We start from the raw sequence: 13651 nt of genomic DNA on the forward strand, positions 1-13651 counted from the left end.
TCACCTCTCTCTTCAGTCTTCCTTCCCTTCCCCTCCACCTGTCCCAGGAATGTCCCAGAGGAACAGTCCTGTCAGTCTCCCTCAGCGACCTATTCACTGCTCCCCACTGCCCCCCGACATACCTGCATCATGCAAACCTACCTGCAGCGGTTGTCCTTACCCGTCTTCCTCTAGTCTTGGTTGGAGAGATGCTACTTTCACCTAAGGTTACTTCCTCCTTTTTTGTAGCCTCCTCTCTACCCAACCTTGTAAACCCTGTAAGTTTGATTTCTTCTGGGCACTCGCTCTGTGCCAGTCACTGTTTTAGCATGTTGCATCTCATTTAATCCTCAAAATAATTCTGTATAGGCTAAGAGCACTTACTAGCCCTGTTTTACAGGCAAGTAACTGAAGCACCCAGGGGCTGACTTGCTCTAAAACTCCCAAGCTGGTAAGTGATTGGAGCCAGGGCAGGAACCAGGCCAGCTAACTCTAGAACCTGTGCCCTTCACCACTCTTAAGCTAGTTAATGCATGTCAGGGGCTTAGAAGAGGGCCAGTGTCCAGTGAGGGCACTACCAATATTGTTACTCTGCATGATAAACTGATCTGTCCCCAGGATTGTGTCTATTAGGTACTTCCATGGTCATGAACACATTCTTTAAGGCATTGCATCCCACATATGGTAGTGTTCACTACATTTGCATCTTTCCCCTGACCCTTCTGAGTATCAGACTTGCATATCCACCTGCTCCTTGACATGTTTTCCCATGAATATCTCAAGCATTTTAAATCCAGCGTATTCAAAACTAAAGTGAAAACTGGGAAACCTGGGTAAGATTGGTGAGTTTCCTCAGTGTCAGTGTGCTGGTTGCGATATTGTACTATAGTTTTGAAAGAAGTTAACATTTGGCAAAACTAGGTAAAGTGTCCATGGGATCTCTTTATTTCTTACACTTGGATGTGAATCTACAGTTATCTCAAAATAAGAAGTTTCATTAAAACAATTTAAGGAAATAACAAACTGAACCCAGCCCTGCCACCCCTCCCCAGCTGTTCTCTGTAATTCCACATCTCCATCGATGGCACCGGGACCACCCATTTGGAAATGTGTTAGCTGCCCTTTCTCTTTCCTTCGACTCCATGTTAGGGTGTTTCCTCTTCTGCCTCACAAAGGTGTCGCACCTGTCTCTTTGTTCCCTGCTGCAGTCACCTCCCTGATGGAGTTGGCAGCCTCCTTTCCAGGGTTTCCCCTACAACTTCCTGAGAAATAGTGTTAATTTACGTATCTGATCTTGCCGTTGCTGTGTTTAAAATGTTTCGGTTACCCATTTGTGATAAAAAACCAAACTCCATAGCTTGCCACTGCCTGCGTCAGAGTCCTCCAGGCTGCTGATTAAAAAAGCAGATTTCTCGACCCCACTCCGGACCTCTGGAGTTGAAATCCCTGGAGTTGGAAATAAACCTGTGCGTTGAACCAGCACCCTCTGGTGACCATTTTGTGCACTAGCGTTTGAGGAACTGGCCTCTGGGGACCTTCCTGCGCCTCACTGGTGACTCCCTCTGCCTTCCTGCCATCTGCATTGCCTGAAATGTCACACGCTGCCGTTTCTGTGTGTGGAACTCCTTTGTACCTTCCCCAATAAGTGGATGAAACGCCTCTTTGCTTCCTTTCCTGGGTCCCAGGGTACACTGGAGCACTTATCTTGTTGCTGTCTACTTTTGTGTCATGTGCGCCTCAGGCAGGGCCACTTTCTTCTCTTTGTAGCCTCATATCCCAGTAGAGGGCTGTGGTGGGCATTTAGTGTTTGCTGCTACATATTTATGGGTTTTATTTTATTTGATCTTGAGCTGCCTACTTGATCCCTAAGTAATAGTACTTTGCATGGTGTCATTGCACAATAATTAAAACCAGAGAGAAATGGCTGGTTTAAAATAACATAGTAAAATGAGTCATCCAGACAAAAACAGATACTCTGTATCTGTCCCCAGTGTTCTACAGGTAATTCTGTTAGAGGAAAACTTTTTAAAAGCAAAAATGTATTTCAGTAATGTATCACACTGTGTCATTTCCACTGTGTACCAACAGCCCATCCCCACCCCTCCTTTTCTCTCTTTTCCTGCTCTCCAGCCAGAGAACCTGATTTAACTATCTGATCATTCAGCAGAACCCAGCAGTCTGGCCAGCCGTCTGACTGCTGGTCTTGTGGCACTGAGGCAGCAGTTTTCATTTGGGCTATTTATCCAGGCAGCCAATCAGTGCACTGACTACTTTTCATCCCCCAGGTGAACAGTGGCTGAGTATGGGATTTTGGATTTTCTGTGGCTCATTTTATAGGGTACAACTGATTAACTTTTTAAACCCTTTTATTATGGGACATCAAACATGTACAAATATAGAAGTATATAATAACACCCATTTACTCTTCACCCAGCTTTAACCATTGACTCACAGTCACTCTTGTTTCTACCCCTTATCCTCTCTGTCTCCCCCCACCTGTGAAATTATATCATTTCCTAGTGGATTACTTTTTATCAGTATGGAGTAATCTTTTCTTTTACTTCATGAAGAAATAATCTTTTACTTCATTTTATTGGTAGTTAAGTACTTCAAGAAGACATTTTAAATATTTGAATATTAAAAAACCAGCTTTATTGATATAATTGAAATACTATGTAATTCATCCATTTAAAGTCTGCAGTCAGTGTTTTTTAGCGTGTTCACGGAGTTGTGAAGCTATTAACCACATTTTAGAACATTTTCACTACCCCTAAAAAACCCCATGCCCATGAGCAGTCACTCCCCATTTCCCTTCAGTAGCCGCAGGCAACCACTAACCTACTTTCTCTGTAGATTTGCCTTTTCTGGACATTTTATATAAATGGAAGTATACAATATGTGGTCCCTTGAAACTGGCTTGTTTCAGTTAGCGTATGTTTTCCTAGTACATCCACGTGGTAGCACGTTTCACTACTTCATTCTCTCCTAGGGCTGAATGGTATTCCATTGTATGCATATGCCACATTTTATTTATCTGCGTATCAGTTGATGGATATTGGATTGTTTTCACTTTTTGGTTATAATGAACATCCTGCTATGAACATTTGTTTACAGGTCTTTGTGTGGACATGTGTCATTTCTCTTAGATATACAGGCTAGTTCTCCTGCGTGTGTATAACTTACTGGGTTATGTGATGACATTATATTTAACCTTTTGTGGAACTATCCTACTGTTTGCCGTGTATTACATTTATCATTTTATATTCCCGCGAGGAACACCTGAGGATTTCAGTTTCTCTACATCCTTGTCAATACTTGTTATTATCAGTCTTTTTATTATAGCTGTCCTAGCGGTATTTCATTATGGTTTTGATTTGCATTTCTCTATTGGCTATTGATGTTGACCATCTTAAATGTGCTTATTGGCCATTTGTTTATTATTTTTGGAGAAATGTCTGTTCAGATCCTTTGCCTATTTTTTAATTGGCTGGTCTTTTTATTATTGAGTTTAATAGTTCATCATGTATTCTAGATCCAACTCCCTTATATATGATTTGAAAATATTCTCTCCCAATTGGTGTGTTATTTTTTCACACTGTTAATTGTATCTTTGACCAAAAAAGTATTTTAACAACAGAAAATGTGAGAAAAATGGTGGAAAATCTTTCAGCCATTCTTATTGAGGGTTGAGTAATGGCATATATGATAGCTGACATGTACTGAAATTTTTGGTTTTGTATTTTGTATTTTTTCTCTCATTCAGTCTGCACCAACGTTAGGCTGGTTAAACCCTCAATGTCCTGCAGCTTTGAGAAGCAGGCTGTTCCCACTCAGAAGGGGGTACTATTGTAGTCTTATAGCCTAAAGAAGGATTTCCAAGGAAATGAATTTCTCCATTGAGGAGTCCATCACCTCTGACTTAAAGTGCTGTGTCAGGTGGATCACCTTAAAGATTAGCTCCTTAGTCTCTGGACTTGGTTGGAGTTAAAAAAAAAAAAAAATCTCTGTTGCATTTCATTTCACATAGTGAGTTCCCACTGGCTTTGATGATGGAAAAGGAAGTAGCTGGGAAAATGAATCTTTACAAAGTTAGTTTTTTCATATGCGGTTATATAAAAACCCATACATACCCATACATTTACAAGGAAATTTATTGAAAAAGAATGGAAAGTCCAGTATTTGCCTGGCCCATTTATAGCCATTGATTAACAGATGCTTCTATTTAGCTATATTAGAGACAGTGTATTAGAGAAGGAATTTGGCCTTTTCCCTATTGTCATGTTTGAAACATTTTAGGTGTGCAGTGGTGAGTTTAAACTACAAAAGAAATAAGTTTGTATCAAGAAATGAGAGACAGAATAATTGGGAAGGAACTTGATTTGGTAGTTATTTTGGGAGGACCTTATGGTGTATTGATTGAAATCAATACTTAGGTGTTGTCTGCGTGTAAGGTGTAGTTTTATGGGGATGGAGGATGGAGGAAATTGTAATATGTCAGAGACGGGAGACAAAGCCCTGCTAGGTGATGAAATGGTGTTCAGAGACTAGAGGAAACTTAAATGTTAGAATACAGGCGAGTAGAGAAGGTACAGACATTCTTCAGATATATTATGGGTTCCAGACTGCTACAATAAAGTGAATCACACGAATATTTTGGTTTCGTAGTGCATATAAAAGTTATGTTTACACTGTCTTGTAGCCCATTAAGTGTGCAATAGCATATGTCAAAAAAAAGTAACATCTGAATTAAGGAATACTTCATCCCTAAAAATGCTAACAGTCATCTGAGCCTTCACTGAGTTGTAACCTTTTGGCTAAGAGAAGGTCTTGCCTCAGGGTTGATGGCTGCTGGCTGATCTAGGTGGTGGCTGCTGGAGGTTGGGGGTGGATGTAGCAATTTAAGTCTTAAAGGAAGACAGTAATGAAGTTTGCCGCATTCATTGACTCTTCATTTTATGAAAGAATTCTATGTAGCATGTGATGCTGTTTGGTAACATTTTACAAAATTGAAGTCAGTCCTCTCAAACTCTGCTACTGTTTCATCATCGAAGTTTATGGAATATTCCAAATCCTTTGTTTTCATTTCAGCAGTGTTCACAACATCTTCATCAGGAGTAGATTCCATCTGAAGAAACCACTTTGTTTGCTCGTTTATAAGAGACAACTCTTCATGCTTAGTTTTACTGGGAGGTTGCAGCAATTAAGTCCCATCTTCAGGCTCCCCTTCTAATTCTAGTTCTCTTGCTGTTTCCACATCTGTTGCTGTCTCCTCCACTGAAGTCTTGAGCCTCTCAAACTCATCCATGAAGGTTGGAATCAACTTCTTACAAACTCCTATGGAAGTCAATATTTGACGCCTTGACACATGAATCACAAGTGTTCTTAATGGCATCTAGAATGGTGAATCCTTTCCAGAAGCTTTTCAGTTTACTGTGCCCAGATCCATCAGAGGAATCACTATCTACAGCAGCTATGGCCTAATGAAATATATGTCTTAAATAATAATATTTGAAAGTCAAAATTACTTGAACATGGGCTACAGAATGGATGTTGTGTTAACAGGCATGAAAACAACATTAATCTCCTTGTACATCTCCATCAGAGCTCTTGGGTGACCAGGTGCATTGTCAGTGAACAGTCATGTTTTGAAAGGTATCTGTTTTTTTTCTGAGCAGTAGATCTCAAGAATGGCTTAAAAATATTCTGTAAGCCATGCTGTAAACAAATATCCTGTCCTCCAGGCTTTGTTGTTTTATTTACAGAGAACAGACGGACTAGATTTAGCATAATTCTTAAAGGCCATAGGCTTTTCCAAATGGTGAATTAGCATTGGTTTTAGGTTAGTATCAGCCACATCAGTCCCTAACATGAAAGTTAGCCTGTCTTTTAAGGCCGGGCCTTGACTTCTCTTTTCTAGCTGTGAAAGTCCTGGATGGCATCTTCTTCCAACAGAAGGCTGTTTTGTCTAACTTGAAAATCTGTTGTTCACTGTAGTCACCTTCATCATTGATCCCAGCTAGATCTTCTGGATCACTTGCGGCAGCTTCTACGTCAGCATTGCTGCTTCACCTTATACTTCCATGTTGTGACAGTGGCTTCTTAAACTTCACGTACTAGCTCCTGCTAGATTCCAACTTTTCTTCTGCAGCTTCCTCTCTTAGCCTTCATAGAATTGAAGAGAGTTGAGGCCTTGCCCTGGATTAGGCTTTTGCCTAAAGGGCATGTTGTGGCTGGTTTGATCTTCTATCCCGACTGCTGAAACTTGCTCCCTATCAGCAATAAAGTTGTTTTGCTTTCTTATCATTTGTGTGACTGCTGAAGTAGCATTTTTTTTTTTTTTTTTTTTTTTGAGACAGAGTCTGGCTGTGTTGCCCAGGCTGGAGTGCAGTGGCACCATCTGGGCTCACTGCAAGCTCTGCCTCCCGGGTTCTTGCCATTCTCCTGCCTCAGCCTCTTGAGTAGCTGGGACTACAGGCACCCGCCACCACGCCCAGCTAATTTTTTGTATTTTTAGTAGAGACGGTGTTTCACCGTGTTAGCCGGGATGGTCTCCATCTCCTGACCTCGTGATCTGCCTGCCTCTACCTCCCAAAGTGCTGGGATTACAGGCGTGAGCCACCGCACCCGGGCTGAAGTAGCATTTTTAATTTCCTTTGAGATCCTTTCCTTTGCATCCATAGGTTGGCTGTTTGGCATAAGAGACCTGGCTTCTGGCCTGTCTTGGCTTTTAACGTGCCTTCCTCACTGAGCTTAATCATTTCTAGCTTTTGATTTACAGTGAGATGTGTGACTCTTCCTTTCACTTGAACACTTAACGGCTATTGTAGGTTAATTCATTGGCCTAATTTTAATATTGTATCTCAGGAAATAGGGAGGCCTGAAGTGGGGTAGGGGGTGGGAAGAGAGATATGGGACAGAGACAGGTTGATGGAACAGCCAGAACACATGCAACATTTATCCATTAAGTTGGCTGTCTTATATGGGAATGGTTCGTGGCACCTCAAGACATTTACAATAGTCACTCAAAGATCACTGATCACAGATCACCATAACAGACATAATAATAACTGAAAAGTTTGAAACATTGAGAGAATTACCAAAATGTAACACAGAGTCATGATGTGAACATATGCTGTTGGGAAAATGATGCCACAAACTTTCAATTTCTTAAAAAATGCAGTATTTACAAAGCCCAGTAAGGCAAAGTGCAATAAAACGAAGTATGCCTGTATTTTAGATGGATAAAGCACTGTAAACATGAGAGAGAAAGCAACTGGAGCTAGCGTGGTGAGAAATGGTAGATAGTGTTTGAAATGATTTTAATTCCTAGCTAAGGATTTGGCCTTAATTCATTAAGAATTGTGGATCCATTGAAGGTCTTTTTTTTTTTTTTTTTTTTGGAGACAGGGTCTCACTCAGTTGCCCAGTCTGGAGTGCAGTGGAGCAATCTGGGCTCACTGCAGCTTTTATCTCCTGGGCTCAAGCGGCCTGCTGAGCAACTGGGACTACAGGCGTGTGCCACCATGCCTGGCTAATTTTGTTGGTTTTTTTGTAACGATGTCTCAGGGTGTTGCCCAGGCTGGCCTCAAACTCCTAGGCTCAAGCAATCGTCCTGTCTCAGCCTCCCAAAGTGTTGGGATTACAGGTGTGAGCCACTGCCTGGCCCATTGAAGGTACTGAACAGTGAAACTGACATTGATTGATTCCATAAATACTCATCCAGAGCATTGCCTGGATTATATTAACCATGGGGTGTTAACTCAGCTGAGGCAGAGGCAGGGTCTGACATTAGTGACAGCAGGTGCTGTCTATTGACACTCAAGGTCTATCAGTTTCCTTTCTACTGACTTTTCATCCTGATGGTGATAATAGCTACCACTTATTGATTTCCGTGTTGCATGCTTCATGCTAAGTGACTCATCCTTACAGTGACTCTGAGGCATATGTATATTATTAATGCTTCTCTTTAAAATGAGATTGAGATTTAGTGGAGGTAAATGCCTTGCTCCAGGTTGCACAACTAATATGTGGCAGATCTGAGATTTGGACCCCAGGCCATCCTGTTCCAAAGTCCATTCTGCTAATAGCGCTAAATGCTGCCCTGTACTACCTCTCTGATGGTGTAACACTGCCAGTGACCTTTGTGAGCCTCACTTCATTTGGAGTGCTCTGTATTTGCCTCCATGGTGGGTGTTTCTCCTCTGCAGAGCTTCCAGTTCTCTCTTTAATACTGCAGATATCCCAGGCCTGGAAGGAGCTGCTTGTATGTAATGTGACATATCTCTGCTGTCACCCATTATGTGTTTATAATTTACGTGTTTTCATATACTAGAGCAAGGCACAATTTTTGTACTACTAAAAGCACTCAGTGTACTACTGGTTTAGCTGTGCATCGGTGACCAAGATCACAGTGCTAATACCTCTAAAATGTTAGGGTGGACTGCATGACCTCTGAAACGCCTTCCAGGTCAGCCTTCTGTTCCTAGAGTTAGGCATTAAGAAGGAATAGTGGTTCCAGGATTCCAGGATTCTGGATGCTAGGGAGAGTATGGTCCAAAAAAGCTGTCATTCTTTTCAATCCTGACCCCTCACACCACTCTCAGTAACATTGAGGATCATAAACTTTCTAATAATCTGGCTTCATGGATGTTAAGTTCTATTTAACATCAACAACTACACCTGTATTCATATCATCTGCATTGCCTGAATTTAGAACTGCTCCACTTTCAGAGTAGCTTCCATAGTCACTTTCTGTGTATTTTCTACCCCTGAACATTCCCCGCCCCTTCATCTTCAGTATAATCTGTATGTATCTATTTCTGTTTTCTTTCTTGTTTTTTTTTTTTTTTTTTTTTTTTTTTTTTGAGACGGAGTCTCGCTCCGTTGCCCATGCTGGAGTGAAGTGGTGTGATCTCAGCTCACTGCAACCTCTGCCTCCCAGCTTCAAGTGATTCTCCTGCCTCAGCCTCCTGAGTAGCTGGGATTAAAGGCATCCACGACTATGTCTGACTAATTTTTGTATTTTTAGTAGAGATGGGGTTTCACCATGTTGGCCAGGCTGGTCTTGAACTCCTGACCTCAGGTGATTGGCCTGCCTCTGTCTCCCAAGGTGCTAGGATTACAGGCGTTAGCTACCGCACCCGGCCTTCTGTTTTCTTTTTGTCACCTGAAACTGGGGTCTCACTCCAGACCAATTAAATTAGAAACTGATGGGTTGGGGCCTAAGGCACTGGTATTTGTTAAAAGTTCCCGTCACTGTTCTGCTGTGCACTTAGGGCTGAGAGCTGAGTTGAAAGTGGGCCCATCTGGCCACTGTCCACTTATTGGTCCCCTTTCATTACCATTCCCTAGCCGTGAATAATTATAAACATTATTAATAATTATTAAGGAGTACAGTACTAGTCACTATGTGTTATTTTCTATTTTTAATTTTTAATTGCAGTTTTACTAATCCTCATCCACTCGACTATCTTATGTCCCAGAGCCCTATATCTATCTGATTGATATAACTTTAAGTCAGTTAAATACACTTAAAGCACAGGGTTAAGAGGGCTTTATTTATGGATTCCCAAAAGGAGTTCAGATTGTGGAATAGTATATTCAGCAACATTTTAAAAAAAGATATGTGTATGTTTATAAAAACATGCATACTTAGAGTAAAAAAGATGGAAAGATATATATGAAAATATTGCATGATTATAGGTGATGGCATTACAGATGGTTTTTCTTTTCATGTCTACAGTATAAATTTTCTATAATGAACATGTATTTCTCCTATATTTAAAAAAATCTTAAAAAGAAGATATACCCTAGACAAAATAGGGGGGTATGAATGTGTGCGTTATTAATATTTTTAGCTCCTGAGGCTAAAATATTCAGTGGGGATATTGAGAATAGTACCATACTGAGAGTGAGTTAATAGCAAGGGTTGGCATACAAAAGTTAGGATTTGGATCCTTGTTATTTTTGTTTTTGCTTATTATAGCTAAGCTAAACTTGTCTCATCTGATGGTTGCTATTTTGTTTTGTCGAACAAGTGAGTGTCATGAGACTGTTAGTCCATAACAGGGCAGAAGAACATGATGACATAGATAGTTTACTGTTTTTAATGCCAGTGGACTAACTTTAATATCTGTTATCGGTGCTTTCAGAAACACTATGAAACTAGGAACAGAACGTCGACCTAGTATCTGTTCATCTTTTCGCATTGGCTTGTTACCGAAGTTTAACAACTCCAGCGTGCCTTTGAATTTTAATTTTAAATAAGACGCAATTAAAATAAGTGGTTTAGATGAAAACTTAACAGTAGTTATCTCTGGGTTCTGTTAAGTAATTTTAAGGGTATTTAAAAAGTAAAAACAAAGCACTCAATGACTAGTAGATGTTTAGTTTCTACTTTCTTTTGTCAAAATAGAAGGTGGGTGAACCTATTGCCAAATAATGGGAAAACAGCATTGTGTGGTGATGTTTCAGTAGGGTGTTTTCTTCTGAAATGCTGTTTTGCTAATCCTTGGGGAAATTTGGCTGTGAGCATGCAATTATTACATTTTTATCCACAGAATGGGCTAAAGTTGGCATCACATCCCTCATGGTTGCCAGAGGCAACACACTGATTTAATTTGTGCCCCTAAAATATTTGAATAATTTCAGTGATTTTTTTTCCTGATGCTACTTTGGTTGTTTCCTTTCCAGTATCCCACTGTTTGTTGCTCCCCAACCTCTCTGATTTCACCCTCCCTGAGTTTTGAGACACTTGTGTTGGTTGATGAGAGTAGAATAATTGAAAGTCCAGATGATTGTCCTGAGGGAAGCCATGCGGGTGTCCCTGACACATCCTGGGGCAATGCGGGTTGGAATGCTTTCATGGTCCAGCCTGCAGTGAATGAATGTCTGTCCTCTTAAAGACTGACAAAAACAAACAAATCTTAATTAGGCATATTTGAAATTCCATGTGGAGCCTGAAAAATGGATACTAAGAGAGCTGCTTTTGGGGGATTTTGAATTCTTTTGCTGTAGAATTTGAGATTCCTTGAGATCTCCCCTTTATGATTCTGTCCTGCTTTGCCTTTGTTTTTTTGATATACTAACTGATGTTTAACAAGGAGGATCACCAGATGGACCCAATTCGAGAGTGAACATCTATTCTCCTAGGTTAAGAGTCACAGAAGCATAAGGGTAGAGCTGCCTGTTTCTTCAAGAGCTGGCTGCTGCCACAGGGCAGGCCACCTCACACTAGCATGCATTCTCTAAGGGCTTTGGGTGGATATCCTTTTCTGAGCACTGCTTGTACAGGCACAGATCATTTTTAGGGAGCAGATGTTTGTTTTATCAGTACACCCTCGAGATAATCAGAACGGGGAAGAAAACATGTAATTCTTGTACCCATTGTGTCTAGAAACTCATATTTTTCTTTTTTTAAAATGCAGAGTGGACACAGATATCTACCAGATATCTTCGAGAGCAGTTGGCCAAGATTTCTGACTTTTACCACATGGCCTCCAGCACGGGCGATGGCCCTGTCCCTGTGCCACCAGAGGTGGAACAAGCCATGAAGCAATGGGAATACAACGAAAAGCTAGCGTTTCACATGTTCCAGGTAACCTTTTGAAGACATGCAGAGTTGTGTGCCATGCTTTTAAGAAGACAGCAAATTCCTTATAGTTTGGTGTTCTGGGGTTAAATCCTATTTTTATATGAACCAATACATTCAAAGAAAGCAGTCTGACATTTCTCATATCGAATTGTATTCAGGGTGACACCTCTGCCCTGGGATGACAGCTTATTATACATATTGATCTTCAGCTTTTAATCATGTTAGCTCTTTTAGTGCTATTAATTACTTTGTAATTGCACTATTAAATGTAATCCTTCTAAACCTTTTATTTTGCAAAATTCGATATATTTATTCAAAAACACCTTTGTGCTGATGCCTTCTGTGGTAGCAGACCTCCTTTAGACCTAAGTTGTTACAGAGAAAGGTCATCTTAATTCAGCTGCAGCTGAAAATACAAACATTGCTGAGGGGAGGGAGGGGTAAGGGCGTTTAGGAATGACTGAACTCTCACCCAGACAAGCGGATGTAAATACTGTTGACCAGAAGAGGGCGCTTGGGCTCATAATTACCTTATTCATGCTAAGGTAGGAGAGATGACTTCAGTTCAAGTCTTACTATTAGCAGAGATTTTAGTACCTGTTATCTTGATTAAAGAGGGAGGGGACATGTGGTTTCTAAATTTTCCCTTTAGAACCTTCATTATAATTTTCATGCTCTTCTAAGAGGTCAACATAGGAAAAAATAAGGTCTTTTTGAGAAGTAATATTGTTAATTTTTAAGTCAGTAAAAATAAATTCTAGTTCCATTTAGAAGAGGGACTACTTTAGTGCTGCCCTGAGCTTTTATGACTTTTACTGAGCTCAGAATTTAGACTGCATCTTGGAAAAAGTATCTCTCAGCAGATAGGTGATAGTATCTGAAACTAATTTTGGGATAGTGAAAGAAGCTATTAAAGGGGCATTGGGTCTGATGGGATTTTCACACTTTTGTTAAGATGATGGCATGAGCAGTGCTTATTTTCTTTATAATTATCACTGTTACCCAAGTTTCCTTCTATGAGCATGAGTTCATACTCCCCCGAAATCTAGCCAGGACCCTGACACACACTGGGGGTGTGAAAGCTTCTGATTTTTTTTTTTTTTTTCGTTGCTGGAATGAATTTTTCTCAATTTGGAGCAGATTTCTAAAAAACAAAACAAAAAACTATACAAAACATATTAGTTATTTGTTTTGTTTAGAATTTGGACGGTGAGCAATGAGACTATGTTTAACAACAACAACAAAAACAGTAGTACAGTTAGACTTAAGCATAAGAATGACAGTGCCTTTTTTGTTTTTCTCTTTAACATTATTAATGTAATTTTTCTTTGTTCATTTAAGGAAGGAATGTTAGAAAAACATGAATATTTGACATGGATCCTGGATGTTTTAGAAAAGATCAGACCAATGGATGACGATCTTCTTAAACTCTTGCTACCACTAATGCTGCAGGTATAGTACATGTCCCCTTGAGGCAGTTGGTTTTATGGGCAAGAAATGAGTCTGATAATAATGATTAGGTAAGTGGAGGAGGAAAAGGAAAAATATCCTCTTGAAATGAAGGAAAAAATGTCTTTGATGCTATAACACATGAAGTGATAAAGGCTTCTAATAAGTTTTAGCCATCATTTGTATTAACCATGTTGGTAGTTTTTACCCATGTGTCCTAATTTTTAAGTAATTTTACCCACATTGATTTCTCCTATCACTGAGCAAAGCAACCAACTTTTAAAATACTGTCTCCATATAATAACACAAATTTCTGTGAAAACAAAACAAATCATCCCTTTTGAAGGTAGAGGATCTTCTACATTCTTTTGACAAGTCTTTGAGACTTTTGGGATAGGAAACTTTTTATTTTGATGATTGGTCTAAGATGTGCTTAAATTTGATGTATCTAGATGAGATTTGTTTAAAAAAATTCTTAGGCCATGCATGTATTTGATAATTCAAGCAAGATAGAAGAATATCCAATGAACGGCAGTTCTCCCTTTCACTCTCATACCCTCCCCACAGACTATACTATAGGTTCCTGTGTCTCTCCCCTGAGATAGTCTGTACCTGCACTGTCCATTACAA

General features: G+C 40.0%; 1 protein-coding gene across 6 annotated transcripts in view; it reads left to right on the forward strand.

Annotated features, from left to right (window-relative positions):
* Window positions 1–13651, forward strand: part of MED12L (mediator complex subunit 12L) — a 334555-nt gene that overhangs the window by 59019 nt on the left and 261885 nt on the right. For all 6 annotated transcript variants that reach the window (XM_030822722.1, XM_030822724.1, XM_030822727.1 and 3 more), the window contains exons 6-7: window positions 11406–11575; window positions 12914–13024. In XM_030822722.1, the coding sequence (XP_030678582.1) occupies window positions 11406–11575; window positions 12914–13024 (281 nt within the window). The remainder of the gene's footprint in view (window positions 1–11405; window positions 11576–12913; window positions 13025–13651) is intronic.

This window comes from Nomascus leucogenys, chromosome 11 (genome assembly GCF_006542625.1).
Source record: "Nomascus leucogenys isolate Asia chromosome 11, Asia_NLE_v1, whole genome shotgun sequence".
Classification (NCBI taxonomy): domain Eukaryota; kingdom Metazoa; phylum Chordata; class Mammalia; order Primates; family Hylobatidae; genus Nomascus; species Nomascus leucogenys.